General features: G+C 33.9%; 1 protein-coding gene across 13 annotated transcripts; it reads left to right on the top strand.

Moving 5' to 3' along the window:
* The first annotated feature begins 66 nt into the window (after positions 1–66).
* LOC122573635 lies at positions 67–12,953 on the top strand. 13 transcript variants are annotated; one of them, XM_043740282.1, is made up of 7 exons: positions 67–343; positions 1,435–1,924; positions 2,010–7,477; positions 7,543–8,404; positions 8,486–8,860; positions 8,952–10,565; positions 10,640–12,953. In XM_043740282.1, the coding sequence occupies exons 2-7, from the start codon at positions 1,525–1,527 to the stop codon at positions 10,891–10,893; spliced, it is 8,973 nt and encodes a 2,990-aa protein (XP_043596217.1). In that variant the 5' UTR covers positions 67–343; positions 1,435–1,524; the 3' UTR covers positions 10,894–12,953. The 13 variants fall into 13 exon arrangements, with proteins under 13 accessions (XP_043596217.1, XP_043596215.1, XP_043596218.1 ...); XM_043740280.1 differs by having other exon boundaries at positions 1,374–1,924; XM_043740283.1 differs by having other exon boundaries at positions 67–347.
* Positions 12,954–13,525: the final 572 nt, after the last annotated feature.

Raw genomic sequence — 13,525 nt, 5'->3', positions numbered from 1 at the left:
AGTTGCGATGTCGTTCCCTCGCAAATATGCAGCGGATGTGTCTCATAGCGCAGTCAAGATGGCGTTCCACCGAGTGGAATATACTTGTTAGAAAAAGTGTGTGAAAAAAAAATGCCGCGGAAAGCTTGAGAGCGACGCGTGCGAGCTTAAGTGAAGTTTCGGTCGCAGAGTGAATCCTCGTGGCTTCACTATGCATTCTAGATGAAAATAACTCAAATGACGGGGTTGAAACGATGCGTACATTAACCCAAGTGACAAGGCTTGTTCGCTGATCTTCGGACATTGCGGAGAACCGTAATCGTCGAGCGGCGAACAACGACGCTATGGCGTCCATCGGACGTGTGTATGTGTGTGTCATTATTTTTAATCCGCAATTAACAGCTAATTAAGCAGTCGTAACTGCGGATCACAAGTAGAATTCGATGCGTGTGAGATTCGTGTTGACGCCGGTTGTTAAACGACGCGACTTCCTAGTATTAATCGTCCGAACCCGATCGGTTCAACCAAAAACAAACATTCTGGGCTGCTTTCATTTTCCCTGTTTGACAGCTCCTAATCCAAATTACGTGGAACATTATGAATATCTTATTTCGATTTCCTCGGTTACGTTGTCACAGACTAAATTGTGCTTCCGCTATGATCTTCTCATTAAAGAGTATCGTCCAAATCGTTGCTGTTAGAGTTTATACGTAAGCTCGAGAATGTGACTAAACTGATTTTTTCAACAAGTGTGTTTAATTCTAAGTGTTTATAATACAATGTATGGTTTATATACCGTTTTGAAACATTTTGTTTTTAAGAGTTTGTAAGGGAATTTCAATAATATGTAACACATGCAATCTTCCATGTAAACATTTCTCTAAATGTAAAATTATAATTATTAATTTCTGTCCTAATGTTTAGATATTTTAATCTTAATATTAATTGAATGTGTTTATTTGTGTTGCATTGTATACAACAAAGTGAATATTGTTTTATATATTTCACTTTTGTATGAAATACAATTGTATTACTGCATAGCTGTATTATTTGAAATACGATTGTATGTGATATAGCAATGTATTCCATAAATATGCAATGAACTATTATTTACTTTTAATTATTATATACTGTGTTTTAACATTGAGAATTTAATAAATTGTCAAATCTAATTTATATTAAACGCATATGAAGTGCAATATTTTTGTTTTGTGTCGTATACTTTGTGTTTCTAATGTTAGTCTTTAGTTCTTCTTACTTACATGTTAATTTGTGTAAATTTAGTTAGACCTGCTTTTATTGTTATAGTTTTTTTTATAAGTGATTTATAAATGTAACAGATTATTATCGTTTTATGAAAATGAACTTATGAAGGAATACATTTCTTATTGCAGGCATAAAAGAAAATAAAATTATGGATAAATAATGTAAGTGATATGACAACTTATTTGGTAGTGTGATGCAGGAAAGAAAGTGACAAGACATTCCATGATTTCACATAAAATTTTAATAAAATATATTGTGACTTAATGGACTTTACACATCATGTCAAATAGTTTGGACAGTTTTTTAACACGTATTGGGGATGTCACTATAGAACGCGTGACTCCTCGCCCAGGCCCTAAGCCTAATGAAACAATAATGTCGAATGAAACTGCAACAAACACAAACATGAATAATGTAGAGCCTCAAACAGGAAATGATGAAAGTTCAGAGGAATCTAGCGGTGAAACATCTGATGGAGAACATGACAAGAAAAATGATACATTGCAGTCAGAAGAAATAGAAGAAATACGTTCAGAAGGATCAGGGGACGACATGGATTTAGATGAGACAATTGATTCACAAATTGGTGTACGAGCAGAATCAGAAAGACAACATCATTCTCAAGCTGAAGAGGATGATGAAGAACCAGTTAATATATTGGATACTTTGCCATTAGAAGGTTTGTATAATATTATGGATTTTAAACTTCCAGTTTTTTTGAACTCTAATATTATAGTATTAATAATCCCTAAATTCTTTAAAAGGAGCCCCAATAGAGGGTCAGGAAGTGTCTGAAGCAGACTTACTTGGAAAACCAATTTCAAAAGATACAGATGATGAAGGAAGCATAGGACATGAAAATGACAAACACGAAGGTCATGCCATGGAGGAGGAAGGGACAGAGAGTAATAAGAGGCATGCTGATTCAGAGCATTCTGATACAGCTAAGAAGAAGCAGAAAAAAGATGATGGAACTGAAGGATCTGCGTCAGAATGTGAAACAAAAGCAGAAAAGAAATTAGCAAACATGAGAAGAAATATTCGAGAAGTTATGGATGAAACTCAACTTGATGAAGCTACTTTGTCAGCTCAGCGGCAAGAGATGGAACGTCTTCGAAGGGTACAAGAACAACAAAGACTAATTCGTGAAGTTCAACGACAAATGGCAATAACTAGACAAACTATGAAAGCAAAAACAAGAGTAATTAGTCTTTTACAAGGAAAACAAAATCAAGCAGGTACTACTATTTCACAATCATCTCCATCTGGACCAGTTCGTTTGCCAAACACGGTGCTTCTTAAAGTAAATTCTGGACCTGGCACTGGATCTCAGACTACTTCTGGTATACAAACAAATCAAATACAAAGAAGATCGGTAGAAGGCTCCCGATGGCAAAAAGGTAGAGGTATTTATCAAGGAGCACAAACATCAATTTCGCGAATTGCAAATCGACCTAGTGGTCCCAATATGTTACAACAAAGAATTCGAATGATGACTCCTTCTGTTAGCATATCTCCCGTAGTTCCTAAAAAGGAACCTATGGATAGATCTGAATATTACTCAGATTCTGAAATCTCAGATATAGAAGCTGAAGAAACTTTACGTGAGAAACAAATACATGCTGCTAAAAAGATATCAACTGGGCCAAAGTCTCAAAAAACAGCTAAAGGCAAAGATGTGGTTACGATATCTAGCTCTAGTGAAAGTTCAGATGATGATTGTATAGTTTTAAGTGACCCAAGTGGTGAAGAAGAAACAGACAACGAAGATGATCCATCCAATTCTGGCATGCATACTAATGATAGATATAACATTCCAGATGAACATGGTAGAGTGTTAATAAATGTCGGTCATCCTGAAACAGAACCTAATGTATTTTTAGCTCCACAAGTAGCTCGTATTATTAAACCTCATCAGATTGGTGGTATTCGTTTTCTTTATGATAATATTGTTGAAAGTATTGAAAGATTCAAAACTAGTTCTGGTTTTGGTTGTATCCTTGCTCACAGTATGGGTTTAGGAAAAACACTTCAAGTTGCTAGTTTTTGCGACATTTTTTTTCGTTGTACTACTTCTAAAACAGTCCTCTGTATTATGCCCATTAATACATTGCAAAATTGGTTAGCGGAATTTAATATGTGGTTACCATATGAGGATCCTAATGCTCCGGAAAAGCATGGTAAAAGTTCTGGTATTAAATCAGAATCTGTTATTGAGCTTAAACAAGAAGTTAAGGATGAAAGTGGGAATCAGAGTGATATGTCAAATATGTCAAGTATGTCAAATATTTCAAGGCCTATTAGCACAGAATCAGCTCATCGTTTTGGACAAGAAAATACGTCCCAACCTATGAATATTATGCCAGAAAATCCGTATATTCATCCAGGATATGAAACTCACAATATGATGTCTGGTTATGTACAAGATAATATGTTGAATAAAAATATATCAAATTCGCAAGTACACATAAATGAAAATTATCACGGAGATATTTCACAAAATGCATTGTATAATACAAATCCTAATCCAATGTCTACCTTTGAGTCAATAAAATCGGAAGTAAATTGTCATGGCATGCAACAAAGGTCAAACATGTCAGATACAAAATTTGGCATGGAAAATCAGAATTCTAATAATATATATCCTGGTTTAGAGAATCGGTCACAAGCTCCCATATATCCAGGTATTGAAACTCGAAATCCTAGCACTTTGTATCATGGTGTAGAAAGTCATCACACTGGGTCCATATATCCTAATTTTGACAATTCTGCTAATACTTTTTCTAATTATACAAACCGATCAACTCAAGAATCAGATCAAGAATCAAGAAAGGATTGTTTTAAAAATACTTTATCTTCTATGAATGCAGAAGTTAATGTAAAGAAGGAGCCAGAAGAAATAGTTAAAAAGGAGGAAAGTACTTGTACAACAAAAGAAGAAATATCGAATGAAGAGAAAAAGGAAATTGAGAAAGTTAAAACTCCATTTAGTGTAGATTCGCCTATTGGTATGGAAATGAGACCGCGGCATTTTCGTTTACATATTTTAAATGATTCTCATAAAACTATGACAGCAAGAGCCAAGGTAATTCAAGATTGGCAAGTAGGAGGTGGTGTTTTGTTGATTGGATATGAACTATACAGACAATTGTCTTTAAAAAAGCCAAACAAAGCAAAAAGGAAACGTGGACAACCTTTCAAAGATACTGTTGATGTCGAGGAAGAAGACAAGAATAAAGGATTATTAGATGAAATGCATACAGCTTTAGTTAATCCAGGGCCTGATTTAGTCATATGTGATGAGGGTCATAGAATAAAAAATTCCCATGCTAGCATTAGTATGGCTTTGAAACAAATGCGCACAAAACGTAGAATTGTATTAACTGGTTATCCATTACAAAATAATCTTTTGGAATATTGGTGTATGGTTGATTTTGTAAGACCTAATTATTTGGGAACTAAAAGTGAATTTTGTAATATGTTTGAAAGACCAATTCAGAATGGACAATGTATTGATTCAACACCACAAGACATACGTTTAATGAGATACCGTGCACATGTGTTACATGCTTTGTTAGAAGGTTTTGTACAAAGAAGATCTCATTCTGTATTGCAAGTTTCCTTACCACGTAAAGAAGAATATATTCTTCTCGTTCGGATGACATCACATCAACGTAAACTATATGATACCTTTATGAATCAAGTAGTTAAAACACGTGCTGTACCTAATCCATTGAAAGCTTTTGCAGTTTGCTGTAAAATTTGGAACCATCCTGATATCCTATATCACTTTCTACGTAAACGACAGGCTAATGAAGAAGATGATTTAGATTTAGAGGAAACAATTGGTGAAAAATCTACTCCAGGAGGTAAACGTTCTAAAGCACGCCAACCAAAAGGGGAATCCAAGAAAGGAAAGAAAACAAATACAACTATAAAAAATAAACCAGCAGCTAGTGTTCAACCTAATTCTTCTTCATCATCTAATACTGATAATGTAGAAAATGATAATTCACATACTACTCCAAAACAAAACAATTATTCTAATTATCCTCCTATGCCAATAAATAATTCAGGGTATTCAAATTCTATATCTCAAAATTCTTATCCTCATGGTTATCAGAATTATAGATCAAATGATCAAAACACATATTATAGAAATGAAAATAGCCATGGAGAATACAATGAATTTTACAATAATCAAGGATCACAAAGATATGGAAATCAATCATTTCAAACATATTCACAAACTCCAGGATATAATGCACCACAAAATTATCCTAATCAATCACAAAATTATATACCAAACAGTGAACAGTCTACAAATAATCATTCTCAAAGGTATTCAACTGCTACTTCCAATTCAGAATTTCGTTCAGACCAAAATCAAGGGAATAATTATGAAGTATCTGGGATGTTTCCACGTCAATCTTATCCTTATCAAGATCATGGACGTAATTATGGATCAAATATAAATCAAGGATCTACTAATAATTATTCTCAAGTTCCAAATCAGTCTTCTTTTCAATCGCAAATGCCAAACCAATCTGCAAATATGCCATTACCTGATTATTCTTCATATACACCAAATCAGACTCAAAATTATAATCCTGCAGCAGGGCAAACAAATACCATATATTCACGAAATGAAGGTCAACCATTACAAAATTCTACATTAGGATATGACACAAATCAACAAAGTCAAAATTCATCATCTCAAACACCAACTGCTGCATATCTTGCAAATCAACAAGGACAGAGTACAACATCTGGTCAAAATCGTGGCTTTTCACCCAATCAACAAACTCAAAATCTTCCTTTGCAAAGTTCTTCTCATACTTATGGTGGCTCACAGTCACAAAATATTCCAATATCAAATCAATCCCATAATTATCCTACTCAAGTAAATCCAAACCCTTCACCACAAACATCACTCAATTTTAGTCAACAATCTCCAAACACTATGCCACAGAATCAACCTCATCCATATATGACAAATTCATCAAATCAAACGTCAATTCCACAAAATCAAATGCGTGGATATTCTACAGCAGCTCAAAATCAGATGAATGTACCACAAAATTCATCTTCATATCCCACTGGCCAATCAGCTTCAAATCCTACTCAAACACATGGATATGCTCAAGATCAGCAGGGGTCAGTTTCTAATGCACAAGGTACTATGCATGGATATTCACATCTTGTGTCTCCATCAACACCACAAAATCAATCTTATCCACCTAATATGCAAAGCCAAACGGGAACTTCATCAAATGCAAATCATGCCTATGGGTCTAATCATCAAGGTTCAACATCAATACCATCAACTCCAACTCATAGGTACAGTTCTTCTCAACAAGGACAGATATCACAATCTCAGAATCAAGCTCTTCCATATTCTCAAAATCAGCAAACACCGAGTTCTATAAATCAAAGTGATCAATTGTATTCCAGACCAGATAATCAACAACAAACTCAAACTTATACACCAACAGCCAACACATCCCATGAATTTTCAACAGATCGTCAAAGTGGTAGTGCCTCTACCAATCCTACAAATAATTATTCAATAAATCAAACATCATCTCAGAATACTGTTGTATCAAATTATTCAACAGATGGAGCACATTCAAATCAAGTAAGTCAAATGAAGAGTTCAGAGGATCCTTATTGGCAAAGAAATTATTCTCAATCATTTCAATCTGATCAATGTAATGATCCGTATTATCGGGATGTAAATCCTAATGTGAATCGATATCAAAGTAATTACTTTCCATCACAAAATTATCAAAATCAGTCTTATGATTATAGTAATAATCATAATTCGGATATTAATACGCGCTCAGAGGATTCGAAGTCCCAGCAAACCACTACTCACATTCAAAGCTCAGGATCTTCAGAGAAGAACAAAAATAATAAGGAAATGACATCAAGTGTTGGTGTGCAAAGTCAACCAATTCATCAAAATAGTTCAAGTTCTACAAGTTCAGGTTATGGTTCTGAATCAAATTGCCAGACTTCAGTATCTAGATCTGTACAAAATCTTAATTCATTGCATAGTCCCCGTCTAAATCAAAATGATTTAGTGAAAGAAGATGAAAAAGAAAAAGAAGACTTATTAGATAAAGATAAAGAAGAAAAGTCAGATGATGAAATTCTTACAAAAGATGAAGAAAAGGATAGTAAAAGTTCTCCAGGAGGAAAAGAAGACCCTGGTATTCCATATGATTGGGTAAATATAAAAAGCATGAAAATAACACTTATTAAATTATAACTAATTAAACTTTGTATTTGCAGGCAACAGAATTAATGAAGGGCTATGTACCAGGATTAATGGATGCTTCTGCAAAAATGACAATTTTCTTTTGTATTTTGGAAGAAGCAATTAAACTTGGTGATCGCGTTTTAGCATTTTCTCAATCATTATTTACATTGAATCTCATTGAAGATTTTTTAGCTAGAAATAGTTTGAAGTATCCTGATGGGCAAACGGATGCTTGGATTAAAAATGTAAATTATTATCGTCTCGATGGCAGTACTAGCGCCTTAGAAAGAGAAAAACTTATTAATGAATTTAATAATAATCCAAAAATTCATCTTTTTCTTGTTTCAACGCGTGCTGGTTCTCTTGGTATTAATCTTGTTGGCGCTAACCGTGCCATTGTATTCGATGCTTCTTGGAATCCTTGTCATGATACACAGGCTGTTTGTAGAGTGTATAGATATGGACAACAGAAACCTTGTTTTGTTTACCGTTTAGTCACTGACAATTGTTTAGAAAGAAAAATATATGACAGACAAATTAGTAAGCAAGGAATGGCAGATCGTGTGGTTGATCAATGCAATCCAGATGCTCATCTTTCATTAAAAGAAGCAACTACATTGTCTTGGGATTGGGAAGAAGATAGTCAAGTACAAGATTTTTCTCAAACGAAAGATAGTTATTCTGATGAAGTGATGCATCGTGTATTAGAACGTCATTCTTCTTTATTAACGAAACAGCCTTTCCACCATGAAAGTCTTTTAGTTGATAGAAAAGATAAGAAACTTAGTCAAGCAGAAAAGCGACTAGCTCGTCGTGGTTACGAACTTGAAAAAATGGCAGCCAACTGTTCCAGGCCCAGTTATAATTATGTTCCTGGAAATACTGCAACACGGGGTACGATTGATTCTAAAATTCAGATGTGTAAAATACGCATATTTACATTGGTTATATATTTCTTATACTAAGTTATTGCAGCAGGTGGATTACAAATTCGAGCAATTCGAGGTGGTGATAGTAGTACTACTTCTAAACCAGTTGCCTCAGTTAGACCAATGCAGCAACGTGGTGCTGAAGGTATAGGTTCGCGTAGTGTAACAGGAAGTCGATGGATACCAGCGGAAGTATGGCAAAGGCAGGGAATGAGTGCACAAGAAATGACATTACCTTTAGACGTTGTTATTCCCACCAATTCACCCGATAAAGGAAGTATTGTATTGAAAGCTGGTCAACGAGTAATGGTATTAAAAAGTCCTAAAGGCATTTATATGCAATTAGAATCTGGTAAAATTATTGCTATTCGGACGGCTCTTAAACTAAATCAACAAAAGCGAGAAGAAGAACCTAAGAAAGGTATATTAATAATTAGATGATTTCATTAAAATAATTGTCCTGTCCTTTTTAATTTTTTAAATTTATATTATTTATATTGAAATATTTATAGGTGTATCGTCAATGGCACAAAGGAATTCAAAACCAGAAGTCGGATTTCCATTGAGAAATAATTCAGCTATTTCTATCATACCGAAATCTTCTTCAAGTAATCAAGCAAGTGGTCGTTCGATTAATAAACCGGGAAACGGGCCTAATTATAGGCCATTTGCTGACAAGGAAACTTTAAAGAGACCAAAACCTGTCGTTACTGCAACTGCCAAACCTTATTTGAGTCAAGTTAATTTAACCAATCAAGTTTCTCTATCAAGGTTACCAAAAATAAAGCAGGAACCGGTAGATCATTCCACACTAGGTGAAAATTCAAACTCCTCAGATGGACAAGTTAGAACTGAACAAAGAGTGGAAGAAGTCAGATTAGAGGATGTGGTTGCGGAAGTAAGTTCGAATACAGATTACAATCCTAATCATAATCGTGTAACCAGTTCAGATACCGATATTGCTTTACACAAGTCATCTGAAGAAAATAGTCAAGTATATACTTCAGATTCTGTAACTGCACAAAGTGTTCAAACACAGCACGATCAAACTGAAACGGAATTGACATCAAAAATTGATAAACAGTGTTCTCCTACAATTGAAAAGGAGATCATAAAAACAACAGATACATTAACAAATTACGGGCATGCTTTCCAAACTCAACAGGAAAAAAGAGATGCGTCCAATGATGAAATTATAATTGAAGATCCATCGCCGATACCACCTCAAATACAGTCGCAAGTACCATCACAAATGCAATCTCAAATGCCATTACAAGTATCTCCGCAAGTACAGTCACAAGTACTACCTCAGATACCACCACAGTTACCAACACAAATACCACCCCAAGTACCTTCCCAGTTATCGCAAGGACCATCACAAATACCTCAAGCATCACCGCAAGTTGCACCACAAGTTGCGGCGCAAGTTGCAACACAACCAACATCATCTGGCTCATTACCACCTTTGTTAACGCAACAATCAACTTCATCGACTATGCAAGTACCATCAGCGACGCCTACATTACGAGCTACGGAAGTTCCTAAAGGTATAACAGATTCAACTATTGGTTCTTCTGCTACATCCATACGTACTGGAACAAATACTATAACATCTCCAAAAACAGCGGAACCAAGTATGCGTGAAACTTGTATACAAAGTGAACCCCTTAATGTTCCACAAGGTTATCCTTATGCTCAGTATCCACGATATTACGATTATAATGATCCTCGATCACGATCGTTGTCCACTCCTTATGGTACATATTTTCCTGGTGTTCCACCTCATGCAGCAAATCCTAGATTACCAATGGATACCTCTAAGAGTCAACCAGATGTAGGAAAACCTATAGAAGAGAGGGCAATGATGAATGTGCCTCCTGCATATTCACAAGTATCTAATACTACTGCCAAAACATCAGCAAACACTATAGAAACGAAAGGTGCAGAAGCGATGGTAACTACAACGGTGGCTACTACTCCTACTAGAGATGAAACGCACATACCCACTGCGTTTAGTCATCCTACGAGTAGTCGTTATCCTGGACCTTATCCACCGGGACCGTATGATCCATATTCACAGCATTATCCTCCAGCGCCCGGTTCATCAGCAACTTATCCACCAGGTGGTAAGTTGAAATTTTGCTATTTTCGCATATATTTATTTATGAAAGGAATATATGTTAAAACTAAATTTTTAAAGTAGCTGCTCCTGGATATCCAGCATACGGTGGCCCGAGTTACAACACGGAATATGCTCGTATGTATACAGCGTTTCATGGTCCTCCTCCACCAGCAGATCCTTATATACACAGAGGTTATGCACCCCCTTCTTCACATCCACCTAATTATTATCCTCCATTTCCTCATCCACCACCACCTTATCCGAATTATTCATTTTTGTCACCATATCCAAATCCCAATATGCCCAGCGAGCCACAGCCACCTGCTCAGTAGGACACTTAAGTGGTATTATGATAAATGATTAGTTTAATAATTTCATAAAATGTCGCATATTGCGAAAGTTCAAAGGCTGTCGCGATTCAGAAGCTTAATAGACTGAAGCTGTAAAACGCATTGATGTAAATATTTAGTCACAAGTATTGTATTAAGATAATAAATTTATGCAGCTACTTTTTTAAAAGTGCTGTGTTTATGTCGAGGGAGATGAGATAATCTCAATTAACTTTGAACTGTGCAATTTGTTGAAATGTTCAAAATATTTAGCCTTGACTGTCATGCCGTTTTACGATGCGTCTATTCGACTAAGTAATATCTGGTTATGAGTACAAATAATTTCTCAATTTGATATTCCATAGTCTCAAGAAAGTGTCTGTGTTTTTTTTAGCATATTGACATATATCATTATTATGATTTTATGAATTTATTGAGAATTTATTAAGAAATAAGGAAATATTTTCAACATTGGGAGCATCCTTGTTATCTATTTTTTATTTCCTATTTTTTATTTTGAATAAAATGCTAGGAATATTGAATGAGAAATAATTTTGTACATTCTAAACGAGTAATATGAAGAAGAAAGGAATGCTGTACACTATCATTTAGCTTTGTGCATAAATGCTACGTTAATCACACTTTTCTATTCTGCACTGAAAAATGCAAGGAATTCATTTTGATTAAATGCAATACTCAGAAAAGTATAAATTGTAAGAGTAAACTCATATTCATAAAACTTATATGCCAGCATTCCATCTTCCATTTTATATGTTTTAGTTCTTCGTTTTAGTTAATTTGTGGAGAGTGATGGATATTTACATATTATTTATAAAATGATATTATTTAAGAACCTATTTAAAAGCTTATTAATATTTTTTTGATAGTAATATATTTATATGTATAATCTTAGAATTTAATACTTTTAATATTTCGACGAAATTATTATATACATCATACATAATAATGATATTTTTTACTATATATTATTACATTATTCATCACTTCTCCTTAAAAATATATTATAGGCTGCGCATCGTTATTTCGGTTTCCGTCATTTCAATAATTAATCTCTAAACGATAAAATTAGGCTTCATTTATACCACATGCTCTGAATCTATGTATCACCTCTGACTTTTTACATACATTATACGTACAGTATTCACTTGGAACATTTAGCAGCCAGTATACAGTTTACAGCGTCCTTAGCAAGTTGTATATGACTATGTATTACTATTAAACGTTACAATTTCTGAAATAGATAATCTCATAGTAGAATGTAGGATTGTTGTTAACTAGAATGTCTTACAGTTCATGACTGTTTTGGAATATGAATAAAAGAAGAATAGGGAGAGCCATGATTCTCAGAAGCGGCTTCTCAAGCTCGGAACTGTGATATTTTGTCATATTCTCGTGTAACATTTTTGCTTGTATATTTTTATTTGAAATCAAAGTTCAACTTTGACTCTTGCATAAAATTGGTAGAAACGAATAATGATCGCGGATGTCGGAATACTGAATTAAAATTGTGCATTTATGTTAACGTAAGTTAATTCGGAGTATAAACACGAGATTTTTAATCAATTTTCCAAAGGGGATATAAAGCCGTATGCATGTTTATCATGGTGCTCCCTCTAAATACTATAGGTGAATTATTATAGAAAATAAACATTCATGCTGAATACTATTAGTATGTATTTCTCATTGAATCTGTCACCTGATTGCTACGCGAGAAATACATTGGGATATTACATGTTAGTACGTACGTGTTGTGGTTGTACGTTTTCTAGGTTTTAAGTGTACAGGATTGACATGACGCGAATATTAACGTGAGATGTATTTTTGCAAACAAGCGACAGAATCTATTGCAAATACATACGAGATTATATTTACGAAAGATGAAACAATTATTTTGTCTCTGTTATAGCTTCTTTGCCATTTACATACTTGTAAATACCCATTATTTACATTTCATACTTTATTTATTACTATACATTATCCATTATTATCGCTTTTTTGATGTCAGAGTATTGCTCTTATGTAAAATAAATTGTTTACACTGATCAAGATTGTTTTTGATTGTAGTATTGTTATGCAAAGAAATTGGAGCATATATATTATATATATATATACTATATATATATAATTGTTTGTACGACGTTTCCCTTTGCGTCTCTGACCAACTGTTTGACTTGAAATTAACATATGCATGTAGATGCGTAGGATAAAAATCTTAATACATACTTATATGTCAAAAAGGTTAAGGTTGTAATTAAGGAATTAATTTACCCATAAAAGTTTTAATATCCTTGTGGTAACACGAACAAAACTTTCTTGACTACATACTTTTCTCTATGCATATTATATGATTTAATGTGTCACACATAAGCTGGGTTTATTGAAAAGTTATAATTAATAATTCATTTTGTAGGAGAAAATCTCATATTTTTTTTTATAAATCATTTTCTCTGATTGTAATTTTTCTATAAACCATGCTACAGTGTACAAAAAAAATAAAATCGTTCGAAATTAAGAAAAATAATTTTTTTGTAACAAGTAAGTTAGTTTGATAACACTACACTAATTTAATAAAAAAAAAAATAATAAACTTATATTTGCGTACGCGCGTCATATT

The sequence above is a fragment of the Bombus pyrosoma genome, linkage group LG12 (genome assembly GCF_014825855.1).
Source record: "Bombus pyrosoma isolate SC7728 linkage group LG12, ASM1482585v1, whole genome shotgun sequence".
In the NCBI taxonomy this organism is placed as follows: Eukaryota; Metazoa; Arthropoda; class Insecta; order Hymenoptera; family Apidae; genus Bombus; species Bombus pyrosoma.
This window is presented reverse-complemented; position numbering and strand designations above follow the sequence as displayed.

Bases quoted from the DNA above. Each gene is read 5' to 3' on its own strand.
- LOC122573635 (XM_043740282.1), top strand. From the start codon at position 1,525: ATGTCAAATAGTTTGGACAGTTTTTTAACACGTATTGGGGATGTCACT. The intron at 8,405-8,485 runs GTACGATTGATT...AAGTTATTGCAG, and splicing joins TGGAAATACTGCAACACGGG to CAGGTGGATTACAAATTCGA. The intron at 8,861-8,951 runs GTATATTAATAA...AAATATTTATAG, and splicing joins AGAAGAAGAACCTAAGAAAG to GTGTATCGTCAATGGCACAA.